This window comes from Urocitellus parryii, chromosome 3, assembly GCF_045843805.1.
Source record: "Urocitellus parryii isolate mUroPar1 chromosome 3, mUroPar1.hap1, whole genome shotgun sequence".
Lineage (NCBI taxonomy): Eukaryota > Metazoa > Chordata > Mammalia > Rodentia > Sciuridae > Urocitellus > Urocitellus parryii.
The window spans coordinates 83,984,020-84,011,872 of record NC_135533.1 but is presented as its reverse complement, the minus strand read 5'-3'; the positions used below and the strand labels follow the sequence as shown (position 1 = coordinate 84,011,872).

At 42.0% G+C, this 27,853-nt stretch overlaps 1 protein-coding gene across 1 annotated transcript; it reads right to left on the bottom strand.

Moving 5' to 3' along the window:
• Nucleotides 1–11: 11 nt before the first annotated feature.
• Nucleotides 12–27,853, bottom strand: Nfe2l3 (NFE2 like bZIP transcription factor 3). Its single transcript, XM_026400228.2, has 4 exons — nt 27,296–27,853; nt 10,810–10,986; nt 4,022–4,105; nt 12–3,794 (listed from the first exon to the last, which is right to left on the bottom strand). The coding sequence occupies exons 1-4, from the start codon at nt 27,851–27,853 to the stop codon at nt 2,589–2,591; spliced, it is 2,025 nt and encodes a 674-aa protein (XP_026256013.2). The 3' UTR covers nt 12–2,588.

Genomic DNA, 27,853 nt, shown 5'->3' with positions numbered 1-27,853 from the left:
TTGTTGGTGTTTTAAAACCATGCTTTTTAACCAGCTCAAGTGGTGTATTGGCTTGTGAAAGGCACTGAGACAAAAACCTGGCATGCTGTAGTGTTTTGTCAACTAAGGGTTATATTGAAATCTGTTTGTAAATGAATAGTGATGGTCTTTGAAAAATGTAGCTTTGTGGGTCAATTTCATAATGGAAACTTAATATGGACATCTTTACCTGAATGTATTGAAGAAACCAGAAAAGGGCATACAAAGTTAGTTGACTTGGTCTGATTAATTTCTTTTGCTTTTGATAATAGGTGTCTAACAGGTAAGTCAGATTAACAACTAGCTCATATTACCAGCTCTCATGTCTCATTTGAAATACTTTGTATTTATCCTGTCATCAACTATGAGCTTGTCTGAATTCTAGCCTTCAGTTTTTAAGGAAAAATTTCAAAGGTTTAAAAAGTGACTACAAACAAGTTAAACTTTGAACTGAAGTAAATTGGCACAACACACAACGTCAGTACCAATTCTAACCAAAGTCAAGGGAAGTATAATGGGGAAAATGAACTGGCACATGAAAATAACGGTTTACCCAGATAACGGCAATTTTTCTACACGCTTGTATATTTCAGAAATTAACCGGGTAGCTTCTCGTAATCCTAGATGTGTCTTAAAAAGAAGGAAATTATTTTAATGGGGGTGGTGGCATGTTTGTCTTGGGCATAAACTTTATCATTGCAATCACTTCTGTACTTGGACAACTTGTGCTTTATCTGTGGGTCACTGGTGGGGGAGCATCTTAAATATGGTTATGACTTAAACTCAAGGAAACAATCAGAAAATTTGGCTATAACTGGACATTTCACATCCATAAGAGCCACTTAAGGACTGAAAGGTCATGCAACATTTGTTTTTCCCGAGATTGAGGAGCAAGGAAAACCCACAGGACATAGCCAAGTATATTGATTCCTGCAATTTGATGGGGTGCCACTGACATAATTATCAATAACAAACATCACTGGGAACTACCTTTTTAGGCTTGACAGTGCCTTGCCACATTGGGAAAGCTTTTACAAATCTTAGGAGGATTTAGGGGGTAATTAAGATTTTAATAATTACTTGCATTACTATCCGTAGTAATTAACATTTCTCATGTAACAACCCTGCATGTACATGAACTTTCAAGTCAAGATTTAGAACTTCAAGTACCTTGATTGTCTTAATGCCAACACTTAACTTAATGCTATTGAGCATTTTTTCCTGCCATAAGGGTGGGTGAGGCCAGCAAGAAGAAACATTTTTGATAGGTAGATTGGGGAAGAGAATTATGCTTGTGAAAATCTCAAGACCTCATAAGCTTGCTTTGAAGGTCAGTACAGAATGAACGGATGTTGGGACCAACTGTCCTCAGTTAGCATACACTTAAAAAGGGAGAGCATAAAGTCATTTGTGTGTCAATCCTGGTGAGTCACTGCCGGAAGTATTGTGGAGATTTTTGGGGAAAATAGTTGGTCAGTACAAAAGTCTGAGATACGGGCCAATTCACATGACCTGGAATTAAAGTACATTCACAGGGGGGCTATCTGCACATTGGTTTCTTTTTGAAGAAACTAGAGGTAATGGGCAAAACTAGAGGTAATGGGAAGAGTCCCAGGCTAGCAATGACTTTCTGTTGGTTCTATTGTAAGACAAGAATGAGATCATAGTGATGTATCCATTAACATGCCCCAAATCCAGGATGCTTATCAAAACTCATCCTTGACAAGTACCACCATTGAACTGATGCCTAGCAGTTGAGTATCAAACTTCTCAAAGGATCCTTCAGGCAGTTTTAAAAATATAGCTGTAACTTAGCCCAAACCAGGCTGTGCAAAGATTGACATTTTCCCAAATATAGCAAGATATTCATCTCAAACACAATGCAAGAGATTTTTATAACATGATTTTTTGGTGAAATCTGTTAGCTGGTAAGATCATGTTAGTGTGGTCATCTGATTTTTGTGCTGCTAGGCCTTCTTGCTCATTGTTGGAGAGGTATAGTTTTTAGCTCAACAAATCAGGAAGGAAATTTCCCATATCCTACTATGCTCACCAGCATTTGAAGATGTGGGTCTTTTAGGGGGGCTGGGGTTGTGGTTCAGTGGTGGTGTACTTGCCTAGCATGTGTGAGGCACTGGGTTCAATACCACAAGCAAAATAAAGGTCCATCAACAACAAATTCTTAAGAGGTAGGTCTTTGTTTTTATATGAATTCAAATATAAAGTTTATTTTCACAAAAAAGTATAAGTTAAATATACAAATTAAAAGCTTAACAATGTTAAGGCTGGTTTGTACCATGATCCCCAGTGTCCGCCTTATTGTCAATATTCTTACTCCCCCACCTTTTCCCTGAAGTGTGATCTTAAATATGTATTGATACAAACATCATATATATATATATAACAAACATCAATATATATATTGCCTTAAGTAATTCAAGTTGCAGTAATAGATTAAAACACACACTTGAATAAAATCCCAAAGTTAGAACTGAATTTACGCTGTTTCAATGGTCTGCGACCCAACTAATGTTTCTGAATATTAAAAGGAATCAATTTTAAATTTCTTCTCACTTTTTCCTTTTTCCCTTTTGGCCTTCCTTTTTGTGGCCTGAGGTCACCAGTTCTTTGGGCACAATCAAAACAGTTCCATCATGACTGCACTGAAGTGCATACAGGTTTGGATCGACAGGCCTGCCCTCACCATCTCTTAACCTACTAAAAACATCATGACAGAGGTCATGCAGTTTTTGTTTCATTATGTTAATTGCTTTGTTGCATTGGGCTTGTTCTCTTTTAAGGGTCTCTTTCTTTGCTTGTAAATTGCACACTTCATCTTCTAGATTCAAAATTATGTCTAATTTGCGTTTACGACAGTTCTGGGCAGCAACTTTGTTTTTCCCTCTTCGTCTGATATCACGAATGAGTGAGACTTGTAAGTCTGTCAGATAATACCTGCTTAACATTCTGTTAAAAGAATCAACAGGCATACGGACAATTTCATCTACTGAAAAAGGGATATGCAGAGCTTTAGCCCGTTGTTCATCACGGCTTAGATTTCTCTGTGTATCATTGAGGTACCTACTCACTTTCTGTAATTTCCCAGGCCATGAAAACGATTCAGAAGTGGGTTCTAGTTCATCTGGCTTCGTGTGGTAAGTGTGGTCATGAACTATGTGAAATGTGAGATCCCCATGAAAACCAGATTCATTCCTCTGATGCGTGCGACACAGTTTACTGGATTCTGGGTAGTAGCCTCCTACAGCCCCTTCTAAGTCATAATGAGGAGAAACAGGGTCACTACTATAACCTATAGCACCTTCTTCTTCACACACCGAGAGAGAAAAATTGCAATGGTGACTTGAATTCAATGAGTCTGGTTCTTCAAAAAGCTGAGAGATTTCCATGGGATCAAAATTTTCTTCTGTGACTAATGACAATAAGTCTATCTCATCAAGTATATTTGCATCAAGGTCATACAGAAGGTCTTGGCTTGTTAGATTCCACATCTGATTGTCAACAGGTGGAACAAATCCTGTTTCTGGAAGGGTTTGTTCTGGATTGGAATGCAAATTCAGCTGCAAAAATTGTTCCTGTGCCTGTGAAGTTCTTGCTTCGGGATCTCTTCTAAATGTGGTGTTGGGATACAACAACATGGCCTCATGGAGATTGACATCATGACTTATAGCCTGGGTAAAATTTACATTGTAATGTGCTAAAGAATTTATGCCATCACTGGTACTCCCTAGAAGAGGTGGAAAATCTTCTGAGATGTTCTGAAAAATAATGGAAAGATGGCACTTTAAAAAAGAGTTCTATTACCTAATAACTTGACAATACTAACAAAAGAACTGTTTTTAGATAATGTCAGCATAAGTATAAACTACCATGTAGCTTTTAATATGAATATGCTAATTGATTTCTGTAAAGTATAAAGTTCTGTGTGCTTAATTCACAAGTTTGACAAACTATATCATCCAAGTAAAATCAAGATTACAATTACCTCTAGAGAATATTCAGGTTGTGAAGAAAGCAGCTGAAATAAGTCTTCTAGAGAGAAAGATGTATCTGTCCCATTGAGATGTATCTAGAAAAACAAAACAGGCACACCAGTCTTCAGACAAAAGATAAGTGGTTGTATAGGGTTTTAGGATCAATTTGGATCTTTTATCCCTATTTTATTCCCTGGTTGGGAGCTTTACATTCTATTTCCCTTAGTACTTAATTTTGTAATAAGAATAAACTACAAACCCCACCATTCTTCTCCTAACCTAACCATCTTCCACATAATTTTTAGCCACTATTTTAAGTTCCAAGCCTTATTTTATTTTGCTCCTCCATAAAGCTACATTCTTATATTTGCCCTAATGTCTTTCCCAACTTATTCTTTGCTTCACTTCACTTCTGCCTTCAACATAAAGCTTCTTGTTGAAGTAACTCCTTTGACAGAAAAATAAAGTTTTTGTATCCTGGAACTATTTTGCCTTCATGCTTCAAACTCTTAACGTCTGGGGTTAGACTTTTTTTTTCTCTCACTGCCTCAATTTTTTAATATTTTGCATCTCTGTAGTATATTCTGGGTATTTATCTCTTTGTGTCCACATTTTTCATGCTGAGGATTTCTTTTTCTTTTGATACCAGGGATTGGACCCAGAACCACTGAGCCACATCTCTAGCACTTTTATTTTGAGACAAGTTGTTTATGGCCTCCTAAATTTGCTAAAGCTGGCTTTGAATTTTTGATCCTCCTGCCTTAGCCTCTCCAGCTGCTGGGATGATAGGCATGTGCCACAGTGCCTGGCATGCCTCAGATTTCAGTCTTTTTTTTTTCTCAAGACTCAGCATTTATTTCTGCATGTCATTCATGATTTTTAAAACATAAGCTCATCTTTGTTGTTGTTGTTCCAGCACAACTGAGCCACATCCCCAGCCCTATTTTGTATTTGATTAGAGGCAGGGTCTTACTGAGTGCTTAGTGCCTCCTTTTTGCAGAGACTGGCTTCGATCCCATGATCCTCCTGTCTGGGCCTTCTGAGCTACTAAGATTACAGGCATGTCCTTCTGTAAACTCATCTTTGCTGGGAAATTTCTGTAAGAACCTCACACAATGAAGAGCCACTAACTAAAGCAATTTTGTGTTTTTCTCTCTCTCCAAAACTTGTTCATAATTTCTAAACTCTGTTTCTTGGTTTAGGATTCCTTGTATTGGTAGTATAGATCAAGACCTTTTAGTTCACATTCCAAGCCACTCAATCTTACTCTATATAGAATTCCTTTGTTACTGCGTTTTCTTGAAATTGTCCATTTTTTAATTCAGGATCGCTGTTTTTAGTGCGTGCACAAGGGTTTTATGGTTTTTTTTTTTTTTTTTTTTTTTTTTTTTTGAGGTGCTGGGAATTGACCCAGGGGCCCTCTACCATTGAGCTATATAGCCCTATCCCTTTAGTCTTGCTAAGTGACGCAGGCTAGTTTTAAAGTTGCAATTCTCTTGCCAGATTCCCAGATCACTAGATTACAGGTGTGTGCCTTCACACCTGTTAGATTATCTTTATGTTAGTGAATTCATGGTCCTGAATGAGGTATTCATGTTCTGTGCTTCACTCCTACCCTCATATATATATTTTTTCTTCTTGTTTATGTTTTTTGGAAGATTCAGACCAATTGGAGGCCTGGAAGTCAAGCTCACTGGTAGGGCACTAGCTTACCATGCAAGAGGCAGCGAGTTGAACTTAAGTTTCATGAGCTGGGCCCGGTGGCACACACCTGTAATCCCAGCAGCTCGGGAATCTGAGACAGGAGGATCAAGAGTTCAAAGTCAGCCTCAGCAACAGTGAGGCACTAAGCAACTCGGCAAGATCCTGTCTCTAAATAAAATACAAAATAAGACTGGGGATGTGGTTCTTGAGTGCCCCTGAGGCCCATCCTCATTACAAAAAAAAAAAAAAAAAAAGTTTCAGGGCTGGGGTTGTGGCTCAGTGGTAAAGCACTTACCTGGCATGTGTGAGGCACTTGGTTCAAATCCTCAGCACCACACAAAATTAAAAAATGTATTGTGTCCATCTACAACTAAAAAAAAAAAAATTTAAATAAAAAAATCAGTCAAGATACATAGTTTCCTTTTCTGCCAAATTTCTCAAGTTCTATTAAGTCCTGTTTTTTTAGGACCCATGATAAATTAGATTTTTCGATGTCTGTAGATGCTATAGGACTATTTAAGCTAAATTAGTGGAAAAGATTTTTTTCTTGCTCCTCTTTGGGAAATTACATGTTTTAATGACTGGACTTATTTGCCAACCAAACTATTGTTATTAAAATGAGACCTCTTTTTAAAAAACTATTTTTATTGTTGATGAAATTTTTATTTTATGTATGTATTTGTATGTGGTGCTGAGAATTAAACCCGATGCTTCAACATATGCCAGACAAGAGCTCTACCACTGAGCCACAATCCCAATTCCTAGACCTCATTTTTTAATACTCTAAAGCATTCTATTAATGACCCCAACTTTGAATTTTTCTTTGGCCCCCCAACCAAAATTTACTGATAATCACAAGTGAGAACGGGTAACATCAGCACAAATCTACTTGGATTACTGCAAAAACAATTTTTAAAAAAATATATTTTTAATTGTTGATGGACCTTTATTTTATTTATATGTGGGCCTGAGAATTGAATCCAGTGCCTCACACATGCCAGGCAAGTGTGCAACCACTGAGCCACAACCCCAGCCTCTGCAAAAACAATTCAAGGATTATTTAAAAGTGAAATATGGACTGGTCTTTTAGAGTAGCCAATGTTGTGTTTTATGAGGTTTTTTTTTTGTTGTTGTTGTTGTTTTATTATTCCTGTTAGCACCCAGGAGATTGAGAGCTGAAGGGCTAACCCCCACCAGGTGGGGTGACATGTCCAACAGGAGACAGATGTAAGAGTGATTCCCTTAAAGACTAGGGTTTGCTGATTCATCAATTCCAGTTCTCACTGAGCTGTTTCTCCTCAGATTCCTTTAGGTCCTAAAGGTGGTAAGAGCTTCATGTTGTTGCTAATTACTCAGTCTTTTCTTTGATATAGAGGTTATAACCTCTATATCAAAAATTCATTTTTTTCCCAGAGTTTCATCATCACATACCTTCTAATTGAGCATTTTAACTATGGAAAGTATTCTGTTGTAGACAATAAGCAATACTTTTTTCGGTCTACTATACCTCAGAGGACAATTTTGAGGCATTTGATTTCAAAGAACTCCACCACTTAAAAATCAAACTACTTATATATATTTTGTTCACCTGAGTTTAAGTCTTACCTAAAAATGGATGGCTGAGCTATTTTTAAATATTAATCTGTAAGACAACTTATACTGTACTTCAGTTCAATTTAGAGTGCCAGGAAATTAAGTCAGATTCTTGTAATTGTTTCTAATCCTCATATAAAATAAAAACATACAGTTCCATTTTAGGTTAAGACCTCACTGCATTTTGAACAAAGACCACTAGGAATATTCAAAGAACATGGTGGATACACATAAGTTCAGTTCAGTTTCTCCTTAGTGAGAAGAAAATGTCTTTGAACCATTTAATCTGCATATACAATGAATTCATTAATTGTCTGCAGTGGAGCTAGAGAGAAAGCATGTGGTAAATTTTATCACTGTCCCTAGGTATTCTTCTAGGGTTGTCATCCAAATGAATGGAAATGCCAATGATTCACTCACCTGACAAAATATCTTTAAAAATGCAAATTACTAGTTAGAGCTACCTTAAACGCCTGTAATCCTGATGACTCAGGAGGCTGAGGCAGGAAGATCACAGATTCAAAGCCAACCTTAGCAACTTTTCAAAGCCCTAAGCAACTTACCACTGACTTTCAATAGAAAGGGTTGGGGGGCTGGGGATATAGCTCAGTTGGTCGAGTGCTTCCTGAGATCAATCCCCAGCACCACAAAACAAAAAAACCCCAACTACATTCAACTATAAAGCTCTAATAAAAAAGGAAATTTAAAAAATGTTGTACAACTTACAGTATACAAAGACCTCTGATGTAAATGATGAGGAGCTGAGCCTGATAGGACCTGGGGCACAAATGCCTTGCTCTTTGGGTGATTTATTTATGTATCTTTAGTTTTAGGTGGATACATTAGTTTGTTTTTATGTAGTACTGAGGATGGATTTCAGTGCTTCATGCATGCTAGGCCAGCACTCCACACCACTGAGCCACCACCCCAGCCCCTGATTAATGTATTTCAAACTGATGTTTTCCTACGTCATATTACATTTTACCTTCTCTTCAACTCAGCTCCTTGCTTTATCTACTCATTTAATGAGCCGGACATGGAGGTGCATACCTGTAATCTCAGTAACTCGGGAGGCTGAGGCAGGAGGATCACAAGTTCAAAGTCAGCCCCAGCAATTTAGCAAAGCCCTAAGCAACTTTGGGAGACACTGTTTCTAATAAAAAATTGAATGAGTGTCCTCTGTTTATCTAGCAGGGAATTAATTGCTAACATTTAATTCAAAGACTTGAACAGTTCCTGCTTTTCTGTGATACCCAGTGAGGGAGTAAAGGCAAAGACATACCACATATCCAGGAGAAAAAGTACACAACAGCATGACGAAATATACCAGGAAGCATTAAATAAGTGGTGGGAGAATACTCTCCCAGGCTAAGGAAGTGGTTCAGGGGAAGTTTGCCTAACATGTACAAGGCCCTGGGTTCGACCCCCAGTGTTGGGACACACACACACACACACACACACACACACACACACACACACACACACACACACACATTCATTTAGGAATATGGGCTAAAAAATGATGTCTCCTGCAAAATAAATATGGATTTTTCAGTATATGTCCATAGGCACTGACATAACCATATGTTGCTTGTGTGTAGGCAATGGTAGTAAAGCCACATAAAAGATACCTGAGGAAAGATAAAAGTCTAATAAGTAAATGAGGGGTCAGGGAGAATACCAGTATATGGAGAAAAGCACAGGCAGGTGCCAAATGCTTAGAAATTTGAAATGAAATGCCAGACTGAGATGGAGGGCATATATGAGTTGAAGCTGAAGAAGTTAGGGAATGAAAATGGGGTGAATCTCTCTACCCTCCTTCTTACCTAAAGAACAGAAAAAACCTCAGAGAGAACTACTTACAAACTTGGTGTGTGCTCCCTGCAGTCTACTTCTCAGGTCTTGCCTGAGAAATACAAAGGATGTAAAAAGCATGTGGCCAGGAACCCATGCTAAGCAGCCAGATAGTGGTTGATAGGGCCTGATGGAGAGACTGTGGCTGAATATTTAAGAATCCATTGCACCAGCTGGAGGTGGAGATGCATTTGCCCTTTTCAAGAGAATGGCAGATGAAAGACGCCTAGCTACAAGAGCAGGGATTCCCCAAAGAATCTACAAAATGAAAGTAACTAATCTGAAATGAAACTGTATCCCAAGGTCAAGGGAAACAATGCCCAGTTGGTGCCAAATAACCTCTCCTGAATTCTTACCACTCCATATCCTCAGCCCCAGGGAAAACAGCCTAACAGGCAGGAGAGGACAAACTGAGGAATTAGAGGACATGGCCATACATACCTTTTCCACACTAGGAAAAAGCCTTGTGGGTTCAACAGATGAGATGGGAAGAGGGAAGAAGCTAAATTTTGGTTGTAAATTTTTGAGAACTACACTGGATTATTTTTTGTCAATTGGTGCATTAGAATGACCAGAAGAACTTCTAAAATCTGATTATCTAGAAGTCATGTGACCTGCCCTAGATTTTACCCACAGTGGAAGGAAGAACTGGTTCCCCTAGAACAGGTTAGAACAGGCTAGAAGGGGCAGGAAGAGTAGTGGGTAGGCAAAGAAAACAAAGCTATTTCTGATTGCACTACATAAAAATCAAGTAATGTTTGTAATGTTACATGGTCAAAACCTCAGTGAGGTTGGACTGTCTGGGATGGGCCAGGCATGGTATTTTCCATCATCCAAGCAGGTTCACAGATCAGGGTCAACCTCTACCTCCCAGGGAGGGGACATGCTGAAGCAGGTCATGGTGAAAAGGTCCATCAGGACAAGATCTGCAAGGGTGTTCCTTCTGGGTAGAAGTGCCATGTGACTAAAGGTCTGTGGAATCCCCAGGCCTGTCTCTGGAGCACCTATGTGCCAGGCTTGTGGGCAGGACCTCAGGACAGAATAGAAACCAGATTTGGTCCAAGTAAAAGAAGAGGGTAAGACCAGGCTGCAGGAAGAACCCATCCCCTTCAGCCAAGCTTCTAGAGTTCATCTTTCTATACCTCTTCTCTCAGAGTACGTTTAGTCAATGAGTAGCCAATAAGGTGGACCACCAGGCCTGGCCCCTTAGAAGAGAGACCAGAAGTATGAAATGTGCTCCTGAATGTCAACGGGTCTGCTTGGCCCACTAGCAGACTGCAGATCTGGACTCAGGCCTTAGGTGATTTGGCTACAGGGTTAGTCCTCTTTCTTGTTCTCCAGGACCCAGCCAGCTTGGATCCAGAATGTCAGTCATGTACTTATCCCTTATCTTGGCAAACACAATGAGCAAAACCTGCTAGCAGGTTGCTGGAGGGTATGTGTGCATGTACTGCAAAATCTTGAGTTTAACCAGAGAAAACATTCTGTGAGCTGATTCTTTTTTAAGTCTAATTATACTTTTTCATATGTCAGATTTGAAACAGCGGAGCATACTTACATGCAAAATTCATTCTCAATGTAAATTGTCAATGCCACAAAGCTACACAAAAGCCAAAACGGCAAGACTAGAAGATTCTGATGTGCTCACCTCATTTCTAGATTCAGCAGTCTTTTCCGCCTCCCACTCAGGTTTATCTGCTACTTTGTTTTCATCTTCATTATTCTGTTGTAATTTCTCCTTCTGGCCCAACACCCTTTCCTCATTTTCTTCCTCCTCAGATCTGTGATCCATACCTTCATACTTCTCTCTTGATACTTGATTCTCCTAAAAAGTACCCAACAATGTGCTTAGAAACCCAAATAAAATAAGCAAATGGCATTTCACTTAATTGTTTAGTGATCTTATAAACCCTTATGTCAAATGCTACGACAGGCATTTCATTATTTCAGTATCAAAGAAACATTTAATTCTGAAATGAGGACAAGCACTAATTTTGAGATGGGCTGTTTCAACACAGACAATTTAAATTATATGCGTGTACACAGACCTTGAATTTAAAATATTTGCATATTAAATCTGGAAATCAGTGTTGCAGTTAGGTAGTTTTTCTTTAGTTCTCTACTGAAAACACATCAAGCAGCTAAATGGAAAGAAACACTGATTAAATACCTGTGTATGTAGAAAAATCTGGGAGGCCAGGTACAGTGACGCATACCTAAAAGCCCAGCAACTCAGGAGGCTGAGGCTGGAAGGTTTCAAATTCTAGGCCAGCCTAGGCAACTTGGTAAGATCCAGTCTCAAAATTAATAAAAGGAACTGAGGATGTAGATTAGTTGCAGAGTGCTTACCTAGCAGATGCCAAGCTGTGGGTTCAATCCCCAGGACCAGGAAGGAGGGAGAGAGGAAGAGGGAAGGAAACAAACAAACAAAAAATCTGGAAAACGTTATTTTACAAACTATTAACTGTGATTCTTTCTAGAAGGCAGGATGGGTTGGGACAAACTGGGAAAGGACTGACTTTGCTATACATACTTCTGTAACTGAATACAACAAACACGTATTCCTTTTATAATCAGAACTATATCAATATGACTATTTACTCAGATGAGTCCTTCTACTTTTTAATTTGCTAAGGAGACTTTTAGATTCTTCTAGACAAACAGTTACAATTTAACACATACTGTTTATTTCAGTTATATTAAAAGTTTCTATAATCTTTTTCCTGTAACAATAAGGCTTCTCAAACTCTTTCAAAGGATCTCTTTAATTTTTGACTTCTAGGAACATGGCACTAACTAGACTAACTCAAGGATAGCACCCTCTACCACCACCAATCCAAAGAAATGTTCATTCTTTAAGTTGGGGAGTGGGGGAGAGGTAGGAAGGTGAAGATCAAAGAAATGAAAATCCACAGATGCCAGAAGCAAGGAAAAAAGCAGAAAAGGGATGCAGATATCCTGGTGGCCCACTTGGTTTCTTTGGCTTCTCTATCTGTACAAACTCCAGGACACATTCTGCTTCCCTCCCAACACTGCAGGTGACTCTGGTTCCCAGCATAGTCAGTCTCATGTGTATACACCTCATAATCCCGCTAGTAAGTTGAGTTGTACCTGCTACTCTCCCTTCTCCTCTGTCAAAAGAGGTGCACCATCAGTCGGGCAATTTCTATCAGCCTACTAATGTATGCCTGCCATGTGTAAAAACCCCCTCCATAGGTCCCACACTACCCTTGGTCCCATTACACTTTTCTGCTCCCCTTTAGAGCAAAATCCTCCAAAGAGTTATCTGGACTCAGTGTATTCTCTCTCAAATCTATTTCAATGAGAATTTTTTGCCCACCACTCCACTAAAACAGCCTACAAGGTCTCTCAAATCCAACAGTTCTCCATCTTCATTTAACCTACCAGCAAAATCTGACTTTAGTTCCTGCCTCCTCCTGGAAACAGTTTGTTCATCTTGCATCCAAGTACCTCTTCCCCTATTCTCCTACATCCCCTAAGGCTTCTGCTTTGCTGACTCATCCCCTGATCTCTAAATAGCAATGTCCCCAAACTGTCTTCAGGCCCACCAAGGACCCCTTCACTTTGCAGCCTTGGATTGGCTGCCCTATAAGGTGCTCTCTCTGACTTCAACTCTACCCCCTTTTCTTGTGGCTTCATTCAGTTCTCTAAATTCAGTGTGTGTGTGTGTGTGTGTGTGTGTGTGTTGCTGGGGATTGAACCCAGGGCCTTGTGCATGCAATGCAAGCACTCTACCAACTGAGCTATATTCCCAACCCCTAAGTTCACTTTTCTTTCTTAACCATGCCATTAAAAAGTACCTCTTGCCAGGCACAGTGGTGCACGCCTATAATCCCACCAACAAGTTCAAAGCCAGCCTACCCTCAGCAACTTAGTGAGGCTCTAAGCAATTCAGCAAGACCCTCTTGTATGTATGTATGTATAAAAATGTATGTATGTGGTGCTCCTAGGTTTAATCCCCAGTACCAAAAAACAAAAACCTCTCAGTCCAAAATCTACCTCCTTTGCTTTGTGTCTCCTACCCCCACAGAATTCAGCAACCAACTGATAAATTACTATATGTATTTGTTAGCAGTCTTGTCTGTCCTGCTAGGATGCTAGTTTCTTGAGGGAGGGTCTCTTGTTTGCTTGGGGGCTGCTATATGCCATCTGTCTACCCTAGTGTCCAGCACATAGTAGACCCAAAACAGACATTTGTTGAATGTTCAATTCTTAGATACAACATCCTAAGACTTTGGTAGGGATCCTATGTCTGATGGATTGGTCTTTGATGCAATTACAATGCTAATACTCTCTAAATCTGGAAAAGGAATAACTGGCCACTACTTATTTATTTTTTTTAACCTTTCATCTTTTGCTCAAGCAAGGTTTGTTAAATTTGAAGATGACCAAATTGAAAAATTCCGATTCCCAACACAGCTAACTTTGCTGCTGGTGGACAGAGGAGCTTCTAATTTCTAAATCACACAATCATTTTTAGAACACAATGCAAGATTCCCTTATTCTGTATTATGCTGAATTAATACAACACACATGAACACCTATGTCAACATGCCAACTTGAGAATGTTACCCATAAAATTGTATAAATAATAGCAAAAGGAAACAAATCAAGCCCATAAGGAAATGGATCAAGTAAACATTAGTCTGGAAAACCAGGGAGAGGAGGACCAAGGACAGAGAAATTCTACAGGACCAGAACACACAATGCAGGAAGCTAAAACTAGGTTAAAAATCTAATAGAATAATGGATTATAACTCACTGAATAAAGTTATTTAGTAATCTACTCAACTATAAACAGCTAAATAAATGAGGGAAAAAATGTTTTCTTACAGTAGAATACAAACAATAAATATGGAAAGAGAATGACAGAGCTAGAAAACCATCAATAGATGCTACAACTATGGAGTGAAAATTTGTTGAGAAACAAGATAATTTGAACTTAAATAATAGTCTCAAATTATCACTCAGATTATTTTTAATAACAAAGAGAAAAACACTACAAGAAAAACCTTGCAGATACCATCTTACCCAAATGGGTAAACTGACATCATGGTCCTCCTAATATGAAGAATACTACCATTTCTATATTTCTGTCAAAAATTCATTACTCTCAATCTAATTATGAGGAAACATCAAATAAACTGAAACTTTTCCACTAAAGATGACTAATGGGGGCTGGGGATGTGGCTCAAGCGGTAGCGCTCGCCTGGCATGCGTGCGGCCTGGGTTCGATCCTCAGCACCACATACCAACAAAGATGTTGTGTCCGCCGAGAACTAAAAAATAAATATTAAAAATTCTCTCTCTCTCTCTCTCCTCTCTCACTCTCTCTTAAAAAAAAAATGACTAATGGGACACAGTAACTCAATTGCAATGTATGATCCTAGATTAGATGGTAATCCAGAAGAGAAAGTAACTATAAAGCACCTTCATAGGCAACCAATTCTGAATATAGACACTAAGGTAGATAATAATCTTAAATGCATGTTAAGCTTCCTGGCTTTGGTAACTGGATACAGAAAAGAAAATCATTGTTCTCAAGAAACACACTAAAGTATCTGGGAATTGAGGGATACAATGGCTTTAATTCACTCTTTAATGTAAACAATAGATAAATCGGGGCAAAGGATATATGTACTCTTCTTACTTTTTTTTTTGAAGTTTGAAAAGATGTTCAGTCTCACAAGTTTAATGTATATGTATTTCTTTTGCTCATTTTTACAATGAAACATTAGTCTTTTTCTTATTCGTCAGTAGTCGTGTCATTTTTACTTGTCTCACCTCCAGTCTTCATAAGAGTGGAAGTGGGAAAAGAGGCGAGGAGGCTACTCTGGTGATCTCAGTGGATGACAGTCTGAAAAGGGATGGTGACAGATACAGATGGAAGTGGGGAAAACCATGATATATTTTGGGAAAAGATTAGTTGGGTTTTGTCGCTGAAACAGAAACAGGAGGTAAAGGGAAGAACTAACTGACTCTTAGATCTGACTCTTGATTAACTTGGGATAGCTGAGGGGAAAACAACTGAAATGGGAAACAGTTCTTCCACTTCGGACACGGTTCAGTTTAAGATGTGAAAAGACAAGTAGAAATGTCAATCATGCTAAGAATCTGGAAATCAGAGCAAATGTCCGACCTGAAGGTGGCACATCAAGACAGGTTGGGGTGGGGAGCAGGGTCACAGGAACTGATGAGATTCCCAGCAAGAGAGTACAGATCGAGGAGGGGCTTGGTGCCAAGAGTCTTTAGGAACTGTAATGTTGGAATCCTAATATGAAGGGTCAGTCGGAGCCCAGGGCATGCTGTAATCCCTGCAACTCAGGTGTCTTTCGGCAGAATGATCAAGTTCAAGACCAGCTGGAGCAACTTACAAGACTGTCTCAAAATAAAAAGTACTGAGGATGTGGATCAGTAATGAAGTGCCCCTGCGTTCAAGGGTTAAAAAAAAAAAAAGAGAAGCCACCAAAACAGAGCAGACTGAGGAAGATAGGAAGTGGAGAGGGGCAATGAGGAGGCTACAAGTTTGACATCTATATTCTTTGTGTATCTTGCTATTAGTTTAATATTTTTCATGACTATTCCTAAGAGTAACTTGTGGTTTTCTTTAATGTGTTATTTTTAGGTCTTGGTATCCTCATCATGCCAATTTTGAAAAAGGAACTGAGAAGCTTTATATAACATAAAAATTCCCTATTCATGGGGGCTGGGGATGTGGCTCAAGTGGTAACGCGCTCGCCTGGCATGCGTGCGGCCCGGGTTCGATCCTCAGCACCACATACCAACAAAGATGTTGTGTCCGCTGAGAACTAAAAAAATAAATGAATATTGAAAATTCTCTCTCTCTCTCTCCTCTCACTCTCTCTTAAAAAAAAAAAAATTCCCTATTCTTATAAAGCTTAAAAGAGTTTTTCCCCGTAAGTTCTGTACTAGGAATTTTTGCTTTCCAAAGAAATTATTCTGACAATTTTTCCTACTTTTTTTCATGGGATATGACAATTTGCCACCCCCCTCCCCCAAAGTCTGTTCCATTTTAACATTATCTTCAATAGTATTTGAGCATACCCATTTCCTCACACCCCTTTACCCTGGGTTTGTTTCTTAATATTCAACAATTAAAAGACTAAAAATGCAGCTCATCAGCAGCTATAACCCCACAGATAACAATGTATGTCTGAATATGAAGACAGCAGGGGCAGCTCCAGACTAAAGTGGGGGACAGATTTTTTTTTTGAGAGAGAGAATTTTTAATATTTATTTTTTAGTTTTCGGCGGACACAACATCTTTGTTGGTATGTGGTGCTGAGGATCGAACCCGGGCCGCACGCATGCCAGGCAAGCACGCTACTGCTTGAGCCACATCCCCAGCCCAACAGATTTAAATAGTAAAAGAAAGCCTGAGTGCTCTCACAATGAGTTGTTCAAGGAACCAAGTTCAAGTCATGGTTGGAGTAGGTATTTATGTTTTGCTGCCTCTGGGTATTTCCTCTTCTCTCTCCAGTTCTAGAAGACTGAGAGGCAGACAGACCTGGGGCAGATTCATTTCAACCTTGATAATCTGGTTTCCTCAAAGGCTCCCTTATCTCTGACATTCCAGGGGTCTATGAATAAGTGGCCATCACAACTGTTAAGTTTACCAGTTCACTTTTGAGAGGATAAGAGGGTGCTGTTAATAATTAACTGGGTAAACCAGAACTGTCTGATATGGTCACCTTGCCTATGAGGCCACAAGGAGAAAGAGGAGCCTACGTAACTACTGAGAATCCTGATTGCAAACTGTTGGCTGAATCCCACAGACCTAGGGAAGATCAATGCTAAAACTTGCACAGCAGCCCTAAGGAATAAATATCTTAGATGGTCTTTCCTGTATTCATTTACCTCTCATTTACTGAGAACATATTAGGAAGCTAACAGGAACATGTCACAAGAAGTACAGACAAAAGAAAAAATTATCCCCATAGTTAGTTAGCATGATGCATGTGGGGATGTACCCCAGATCCCCTACAAGGAAGGACTTGTGACTTCCATGAGCAGCCGGCCTCCAGTTGCCGAGAGCTCCTTCACCCAAGATGATGCCTTTCCACATCCCAGTATTGATCACACCATAGCTGGACCCTTGCTTTCCCTCCTGCACACTAAACTCAGCCTGGAAGTCTGCATTCCAGAGAATCCAACTATGCCAGTTATCTCAAGGCAGGGAAGAGTAGGATTCACTCTTATATTATTTATATTTATAAAGTGAAAATGGTCTATGGCATTTGTAATATCATTTGCGGCCTGTAAAGCCTTAAATGGACTATTGCTACAAGGGCCCAGGTCTGACAGACAGTAAAAAGGCCTGTCGCACCCCAATGGCTGTGTAACCTCTCTGACCCTGTTTCCCCAACTCTGAAATGAGAGGTCAGTATTATCTAATAATTCCCATTTTAAGGAATTATTGAAAAAAGTGCCTTCATACATATCAAGACACTTTATAAACATTAGTTACTACCCCTTTTTGATTCTGAGAAGTTAAAAATCAGTGAATGACTGCCAATAACTCAACTGGAGTTTTCAAGAGAAAGCAATACCGGCCCCTGGTAGGAAGCAGTTACTATCTCTGTTCTCTTCTTTCCTGTTTTCTCAACTCAATGGCACAGAACTGAGATACATGGATATTTTACAAGTAGTGTTATATATGATGGAGGTTTATGGTCCAGGCTCTTAAAAGAATAGGCAAGCTAAACCCATCATTAAGTTCCTTTTTATTTGTGTGTAGGTGATTTTTACCCTTGTGGTACTGGGACCCAATTAAGAAGGAAAAAAAAAAAAAAGAAAGAAAGAAAAAAAGTCAGTTTCCACACTTACCATAGGAAGCCATCATAAATTTGTGAGTTGGGGCCCTTAATCACAACTAAAACCCTGGTAACTCACGGAGAACTGGAACCTCCAGGAAAGGTCCTCTCTACCACATTCTTGGCTGAGAACTGATCCATCTCATCCTCTGCAAGGAGCCAGAACCCTCTCAGCTTGGGCCCTTAGAACCTGAACAATGGGGTGGAGACTTTGCTCCTGAAAACAACACCCTTTGTGAAGAGTCCCAGCTGGACTGACAGGCCCTCTCATTTACTCATCCTGGGGAGGAGAGATTGAGACCTGCTTCGACCTTTGGGGTTGGATGAACCTTCAAAGACAAAGAACAGTGTGGTGCCTATGAGTAGGGTGACATCAGAGGGAAACACTAGGGCCAAAGAATTCGGAGGCTGGTCTCTAGGCTGGAGGCAAGCTGGATCATCAGGGCTACAGAGACAAGAAGCCAGATAAAGCGAGACAGTGCCCTGTTTGGCCTGGGTGGTTCTTAATAACAGCTTATAATAATGATAGCTCAGGTTTATGGAGTACTCACTGTGGACCAGGCACCACGGGCATTATCTCATCTAATTTGCTCAGCATCCCCTCAAGGTAGGTACTGTTACCATCCTTCGTACAGGGGGAAAATGAGGACAGGGGTTAAACAATTTTCCCAAAGTCACACTGCTAGTGAGTGACAAAACCAGGATCAGGCTGCAAGCATTTTTTATTCCATGGCCAGCTCTTAGCCCTAGTACTGGGGTATTGTCTGTCCCTCCAGATCCATGTACATCCCCTGGAAGCTGAGCCCTGCTATCTGAGGTTCTGAAGCTGGCTGGAAATCAGCTGAGTCCACCAGGAGGAGGCTGGAACAGAACTGCAAGGTTCTCCAACATTCCTCAACACCAACACCCCCAACTGTCCTAATCCACATGGTTATAAGAAGTCCTTCACTTCAGTCTCTTCATGAGCCACCTGGGGGAGTTCTGCTCCCTGTCACCACTATGACCCACACTTGCTCCCTCATACTGAGGCACAGATTCCAACCGTGGTGGTGGAACAGCGGATCCCATCCGGATCACGCGTGTTCCTGTTTGTTACTTTACTATGCAGACACAGCTGGCAAAAATGCAAGGTGGGATCTTATTTGGATTATGCTTCAAACCCACCATAAGAGACTATTCATGAAATATTAGGAAATTTGGAACACTGACTGAATATTTGCTATTAAAGAATTGTTATTAATTTCTTATAGGTGTGCTAGTGGCACGGTTTAGAAGAGACTTCACATTCACATTTCAGGAGTATATACTGAAATATTTGCAGGTTTTCTAGCCAATGAAAGTAGTGGGAAGAGTAGTAATAAAGAATTAAAGTTGGACTTTTCTCTTTGGAAAGTCCCTGCAGAAAGTTCACACAAGAAATGTCTGGGGAAATAAAAAATTATGTTGGGGACTATTTTAAAACAAGGGAGCAGGGAGGGGCTGGGGCATAGCGCCGTGGTAGGGTGCTTATCCAAAATGTGGAGGCCCTGGTCCAATCCCTGCATTCACTCTCCAGCACAGGGGGAAAAAAATCACAATATTACAAGAGGAAAGGGGGAGGGAGCCATGGATGAATCAACACCACCATGACCTGACGAAGCTGGATGATGGAGATGGAGGTCATTATCCTAGTGTCCATCTCTCCACTGGTGATGTCCACTTGGAATTTTGTGTAGTAAGACACGTGATAAGCCAAACTCACTTCTGAAGATCCCTGATGGAAGTAGGGAGACAGCTATAAACTGGACAGATACCCGCTTGATGTAACCCCCTCCAAGAGAGGTCAGGCAAAACCACCACTAGGCTTCCATCCACCAGCACAGCAGTGCCTTCCACATTGGACCTGAGCTCCAACTCAAAGGCTTTCATTTGAAATAAGGCTGCTTCTCAAGAAAGTAACCCCTCCTACAGGCCAGGGCCAGGGATGGGGGATTTCCTTAGGATCTCTTTTACTTAATTTTAGTTTACCCCAGCAGGTCAGATAGGCTACCTGGTCCTCAAAATGCACAATGCTTTTTATGTTATAGAAAATACCAAGCACATGTAAATAGACTGCAGAGTACTATAGTGAACTTTCCATGTACCCATCACCCAGTTTCAATAATTACCCAGCATTCATGTCAATAACTTCACCCCTCCCCACTCAATTAATCTTTCAGTTTTGGGGTTGGACTGACACATGCAGAAGTGCAGAAACCTTAGCAAAGGTTTAGCAAATGCAGGCACCCATGTAACCCGTGACACACCACAATATAGAATACTTCAGAAAGTTCCCTCCTGTTCTGGTATTTTTCCCTCAGCCTCTCTAGTTCTAGAACTTGAGTTTAAAGCTGCATTTACATGCAAGTTATGCATTCAGAATTAGTACCTTTTTTTTTTTTTTTTTTTTGCAATCCAGTTCCACATCCCCCAACCTACTCCATCTCCATCCAGAGAAAAGTTCTTTGGAATATGCAGGGAAATAATAAAAAGAAATTGGGCTTCAACTTTAAACTTTAAAAACACTTGGGGTAGCCCTGGTCCTTTCCCTAAGCATGTCCCTCTGGCCCAGTCCTTTAGTTATCTTAAGCTTTTAAATTCATAGAAGGGGTGTTGGCATGGCCCTCCCTCCACCCAGGTGTTGCTGGACACTGGGAATTCCTGAGGGAGGAACCCGAAGGCAGGAGCCCTCCATCTGGGGGTACCACAAGAACCCGGAGGCTCTGATTCAGTAAGTGTGAGTGGGCCTGGCACTCTGCACTTTACCAAGCACCCAGGTGACTGATGCCAGCACCCACCACTCCAGGAGAAGTAAGCTCTGAAGAAAGGTGAAGTCTCTCCTGTAGCTGAGCCTCAGGAAAGCTTCAGTCTGGCTCTGGGTTCTCCCTCCTCAGTAAGTCCAGGGTCTCCTTCACAAGACAGCTCTTCAGATATTTGAGGATGGTGCTTGTGTTCCTTCCCCAGCCAGATCTTACATGCGTGTGTGTGTATACACACACATATATATACACATATGTATATGTACATACACACACACACACACACACACACACACACTTTAGTCGTAGATGAAGACCTTTATTTTATTTTTTTTACGTGGTGCTGAGGATTGAACCCTGTGCCTCATGTGCCAGGTGAGTGTTCTATCACTGATCCCCAGCCACCCCCTCATCCAGATCTTAATGCAAATGTCCCCAATTCATCCAACCATTTCCAGTGTGACTTCCCCCTTGAGGAGGGAAGGGTTTCTTTCAGGCCAGAGCAGGTCACTGTATGACTGAGCAATCACTTGCAATTTCCTGGAAAGGCAAGGGTTTCCTGGCAATTTCACCTGGGGCTCAGCATCAGCATCAGCAAATCATTAGTTGAGCATCTATTACCACACTAGGAATTGGTACCAACCCTTCAATATGGTGTCACTTTTTTTTTGGGGGGGGGAGTAAACTCAGGGGGACTCAACTACTAAGCCACATCCCATGCCTATTTTGTATTTATTTAGAGACAGGGTCTCTCTGAGTTGCTTAGCACCTTGCTTTTGCTGAGGCTGGCTTGAGATCCTCCTGCCTCAGCCTCTCCAGCCGCTGGGATTACATGAGTGTGCCATCACACCTGGCTCAATGTAGTGTCATTTAATTCTCACAAGAAGGCTCAAAGAAAGATGTTAATATCCTCCTTTTGCCAATTTGGGAGTGAATGACCGACCAGAAGGACGTGGAATACAGATGCTTAGTTTTATGTCAATGTGATTAGGCTACAGTACTGTTGCTCAATTAAATAGATGCCTATGTGTTGCTCTGAAGACATCTGTAGATGTGCTTAATGTCAGCAATCAACTAGCTGACTTCAAATACCTTCATAATTTGGGTGGGCCTCGTCTTATCAGATGCAGGGCTTTAAGAACAAAATTCTCTGAAGAAGAAATTCCACCTCAAGCCTGCAGCATCCCAGCTCTTGCTCTTTCCAGGGCTTTTGACTATTATACAGAGTTCGGACAGCCTCCACAACTGTGTCAGCCAATTCTCTGAAATCAATCTTTGTGTATTTATTTATTCATACTCTACTGGTTCTATTTGTCTGGAGGAGCCTGACTCATAGATGGAAACTCAGTTCTAGCCTCTTTCAAAAGGTCTTTTCTTGCCTCCATGACATGGCCATATTCTGCCAAGCACCACCTACAACTTGACCAAAAGCAACCCAAGCATGTACCTCAGCTGCCCTGGTACCTGAGTATGAATGTAAATCCTTAACAACTTGATATTGAGAAGAACTATCCCTCTCACAAGGCTGCCATGAAAGGGAGCAGCTATTGTTTTGCAGTTTGCAGTGGGTGGGAGGTGTGGTTTACTCCGTGCTTAGGAACAGTGCCCTGCTCTATTCCAGCAAGGTCACTGCTGTGCTCTACAACTTCAGGCAATCCCAGGTTTCACCACCTGATTCATTATAATGCCAACCTGACAGTCTGCCCTCCTCTGCTCCAGCCACTGAAGTAGTTGGCATTAAATGGTCAGGATTTCAGGTCTGACCTACTTTCTAGTTGGAACTCTGGCCCCGAAGGACCCAAGGCAGCACATTCAGGGTTGTGACAACCTTGGAAGGGCTGTAAAGCTCCTGTGCAACCCTGGACAGTAAGTAGGCAACAGACACTAACTGTACTGTCCTCTGCTCTGAACCCTGGCCCTGGGTGCTACTGCAGGGAAAGTAAAGATCCAGTTTCCACACTCAAGACACCACAGTTCAAAGTAGAGGGTGCCAAATCTTACAAAAAAAGGTTCCAGAGTACAATGGAGCTCAAGGAAGAACAGGAACAGTCTGAGAATTTAACAGTGAAAGCATAGCAGGAATGAAAGGCAGGAACTCTAGGCAAGGGGAACAGTTAGGAGGTAGCATGGGGATGGGGAGTGGAGGGAGAAAAGGTCTGAGCAAGAAAGTAGGCTACAGGCAGAGCACCAGGGTAACAAGTTCAACAAGGGCAGGTGGGGAATGGGTTAATGGGCCACTTGGGAGCCGTGAATGACAATATATAGAATTAGTAGGTGATAGGAAACTAGTGGCGGCTCCCCAAATGAAGTGGGGAGATGCACCCAGGTGTGCTTTAGAAATCTGCACCTGGCAATAGAATGATCGGGACTAAGCTGGGGAGAGGTTATTATAGAGCTCTCAGTTCAAAAATAGGTTTTTTTTTTTTCATTTTTTTTTTAACAGAGAGAGAGAATTTTTTAATATTTATTTTTCAGTTTTCAGTGGACACAACATCTTCATTTGTATGTGGTGCTGAGGATCGAACCTGGGCCGCATGCATGGCCAGGCGAGCGCGCTACCGCTTGAGCCACATCCCCAGCCCCCCAAAATAGTTAATATTGAAAGTCTACTACATACCAACCCTGCCCACTTGACCTGCTCGATCTCTTTTGATCTTCCAACAACTCCCCCAGGTACTCTTATCAAAAACTCAGAGAGATAAGAGTGATGGGGCACACCTGTAATCCCAGCAAAGCTAAGGAGAATTGCAAATTCAAGGTCAGCCTCAACAACTTAGCAAGACCCTAAGCAATTAGGAAGACCTTGGCTCAAAATAAAAAATAGAAAGGGCTGAGGAAGTATATCAGTGGTAAAGCACTTCTGGGCTCAATCCAGAGCACATGTAAGCGCGCGTGCGCACACACACACACACACACACACACACACACACACACACACACACACACAAGGTATTATCAATGGTAGAGCTGAGATCACCCTGGCTGGCCAGACTTCAGTGTCAGTACCCATGACCCCCCGGACCATGGCTCTGCACGCTGATTTCCCACTGCCTGAACACAGAAGCCTGGGAGATGGTGAGGAGGGGAATGATTCAAAAGTTGTTATAAAATATTTCTCTGTAACCTGCCAATAGAGGTCAAAGTTTGAGTAGAAAAAGACGGTTTGAACTAAGGTTCCCAGGTTTGCACATCAAGTCAGCAAAAGCCAACTTCCTCAAGAGCTTGTCCCAAGTCCTACACACAGATGGTTCTACACACAGACCAGTCGCTCCCAGAAACAGGTGACTTAGCTTTTAATGGCTAGAGCCTAAGCAAGCTGAACACCCCCAAGAGTTGACAGAAGGGCAATGGTGACTGTCATGGGTTGAACTGTGTCCCTCCTATGCTGAAGTCAGAACTCCTAGAACTTTAGAATGGAAATTGGGTCACTGCCAGTGTGACTAGATAAATTAAGATGTCAGGGTGGATCCTTACCCAATATGAATGATGTTCCTATAAAAAGGGACACCTGGACACAGATAAACCCACAGGGAGAACTCAGTGAAGATGAAGGCAGGCATTGAGGTGATGCTGCTAAAGCCAAGAAATGCCAAAGATCACCAGCAAGCCACCCCACAGCAGGAGGGATCTGTGAGCAGATTCTCCTTCATAGGCCTCAGAAGGAACCAATGCTGCCAACACTTCGAGGATTTCTTGCCTCCTAAACTGTAAGACAGTAAATTTCTATTTAAGTGTGGCATTTTGCTACAGCAGCCATATGACATTAATACAGTAACTTGTGCCTTCCTTTCCCATGCAAGACCATAAACACTTTACAATGTCTGTTAGTAAGCAAAATGAGAAGCTTACTGTAAAATTTTGTTGAGCTACAATGTAATTATAAGACTATTTCTGTATCATGACTGTAAGTTAAAAACAGGCAAATATCTATTTTTCATCTCAGGCGTTAGTGATTATTGATTTTGACATGAAAGCAAATTTTACTTTAACAATCAAGGAACTTTTATCTTTTCCGTTTACTCTTAGCATTAAATACTAACTGTATTAGATTTCTGTGACTTGAAGAAAGCAGCCCAAAAGTCAGTAAATAGAAAGGTCCCCAATGGGACCTGTCTGTCCTGTGATAGAGGTCACTGTCACAGACAAACCACAAATAAATATGCTCAAACATCCTACTCTACAAAGCTGTTCATGTCTTGGTTTAACCTGTGCATAACTTTGAAGGACATATTCACTGGTTGTAGTGAATGGCTGTGGTTATGAAGGGAAGCTTGTTGGGCCTGGGGAATTCCAGGAGTGTGTTTTCAGATAATGATTAGCCCCATTAAGAGGTGAGACCAAAGCAGTACATCTTTAGACACCTACTTGGAAAATCCCCTACTCCAAAATATTTTTTGCGTGTACAAAAATTATGAAAAAATAAACACTAAAACCAGAATGTCCTGCAACTCAACTGTAAGCCATTAGACTTATCTATTAAAAACCAAAAAAGAAAAAACACCTATAATGTTCCTATGGGGTAAAGTATGATTCCTCTTCCAAGTTAACAGTAGCTTACATGTATTAAGTACTTGAGACAGATGCAGGACTAAGCCCTTTCTATGGAATGAAATTTTAATTCCTACTTCGACCCTATGGGGCAGGCACATTTATTGGCACCTCACACATGCTTTTCCCATTTAACTAGCACAACATCCTCCTCTTGACCTAGGAGACATGGAGGCTTGGAGTGATTAAAAAAAACCTGTGGGAGGGAGGGAAGCTAGTAAGTGATAAATACCAGGTAGCTAAGCGCAAAGACTGGTATTGTTTCCCTAGACCATTTTTTTCCCAAAGTCATGGTCTTCATTATGAATTTAAAATCTCTTTAAAAACCCAGCACCAGAGAGCAGTTCTCCTGGGGGCAGGAGACAAGCTGGGGGGGGGGGGGAGCTGAGTCACCCCATCCCAGGTGTATGCTTGTCCAGACAGCCTGAGTACAGGGCCCATTGCTTAATTTATGAGCCAGTTTAGGAGACAGGAGACTCAGGTTCTGGTCCCCACCTCTGCCATTAATTAATGTGTGGCTTTAATCAAGTCCCCTAACTCATTGGACTTCTGTTTTCCATAAATATAAATAGACATAGGATGCCTGCCTGTGGTCCTCACAGGGCTTAAGCAAGAGGCATTGCTGACAAAGGGGACATAGCATGGAAACTCAGACTGAACAGAACTAAGTCATCCGGCAGCTAAGACAGCTAATTGATGCACATACGCAAGTCCAGGTCCTCCCTAGGAGGTAGGTCCTCAAGAGCACACAGCCTCCTCCCTCCCGTTCCAGCACACGTTGCAAACAGGCTGGTCTTCAGCTGTGAGGGGGGCAGGGTGATAACCTAGTGCAGCATCCAGCAGTGGGCTATCCCATATATTACAAAACCAGGTAAGGTAGCAGGGCAACAGGTAGTCCTCCTCAGGTGAGACAGGCCACACAGGCCCCAGATCTGAAGAAAGAGCTAGTGTTGCAGGAAGAACCTTCAACTTTTCTAAAAGACAGGAGCCCACCAAGACTCACCAACCCCATCCCCCTTATTTCCGGTAGCCTTGAGGAGGAAGGGATCAAATCAGCATAACAATGAATCACCCAGAACTTCGCACAATGACCCCTCTCTCAGAGGTGGAGAAGCCCGTCAGGCAACTGCCTACACAAACAGGGCGATTCTGAAGTGCTGCAAACAAACCAGTTTAGCCCCAATTTCCATTTTGCGTAAGACTCCACTACACACACACAAACGCGCGCGCGCGCGCGCACACACACACATACACAAAATATCCCAAGGAACACTTGTTGATCCATACCAGTTTACACTAAGATTTGGGCCAAGAAGGAATTTAAAAAGCCGCTGGTAGGAACTATGGATAAGGAGGTCTAGTGTTGGGCAGCACCAGATATTTCAATCTACAGAACTTGGTGAATTTTGTTTAAAAGAAAAAAGCTAAGCTGCACCAATAAACCAATAAGCTGTACCAATAAACCAAAGGGACAATGTTGGTCACAAGCGACTGTCAGGGTACCTGTTATCTGTATGCTAATAATGGGTATGTTAATAATTGGGCGAGGTGGATGGTTAGGTCGCTGAGGGACCGGCTGCTGGCTGGCCTTGGAGTGCAGACTGACTCGGCTCCTTACTCCCGGGAAGACGCACACACGGACAACCATCGGGTTAAACTCATGGTGAGCCGCAGCGTGGTTCTTAGGAGAAACGCGCGTCCTCATAGAGATCAAGACCACTTCCATTACCCTCTAGTCCCAGGTACCAGGGAAAGACATTCCCATGCACGCGAGGTACTGAACCAAAAGAGTGAGCAAAAAATCTAATCCCATTCCTTCTTCCTCTCCCCACCCCCAACTAACTCTGACAGCCCCGCAGCCTAGCTCCACCACAAGCCTCGAGGGCTCATGGCCAATTCCTCAGCCCCGAGCGTTGTAGACGCCGCACTCGCTCGCGTTCTTCTCTAAGGTTACCTGGCTCGCGCGTCCGCCAGCGTCCGGCACCTGCTCCGTCGGTTCCACGGGTGCCTTCTCCTCCTCCTCCTCGGCGGCCAAAGGGCTACTGCGACCCGCTCGGGGGCCCCCGCCGCCTCCCGGCGCTGCCTGGCTGCCGCCGTCCACACCCGCACCCGACGAGGCGGCGGCACCAAGTAGCCCATGGGTCCCAGCCGCGTCCCCGGCAGCCACGCTGTGCACCAACCACGCGTCAACCCGAGTGTGGGGAATGAAGGGGACCCCGAGTGCGAGCACCTCCCGGAGCAGCTGGCCCTCGAGTGACGCAGCAGGGTCCAGCTCCCGGCCCTTGGGATGAAGCAGGCTGGTGCGCCCCCACCCACCGGAGGCTGGAAAGGGGCTGAGCGCAGAGGCAGAGCGGGTCGGACCGCCTAGAAGCAGTAGCTCATCCTGGAGTAGGGTGGGCGGCGGCGGCAGCAGGTACAGGTCCAGATTTACGCGGAGCCCTGCCAAGCTCAGTAGCATGGTGAGGTGTAGGAGGCCGCCGCCGGTTGACCACCACTGCTTCAAGAGCTTCAT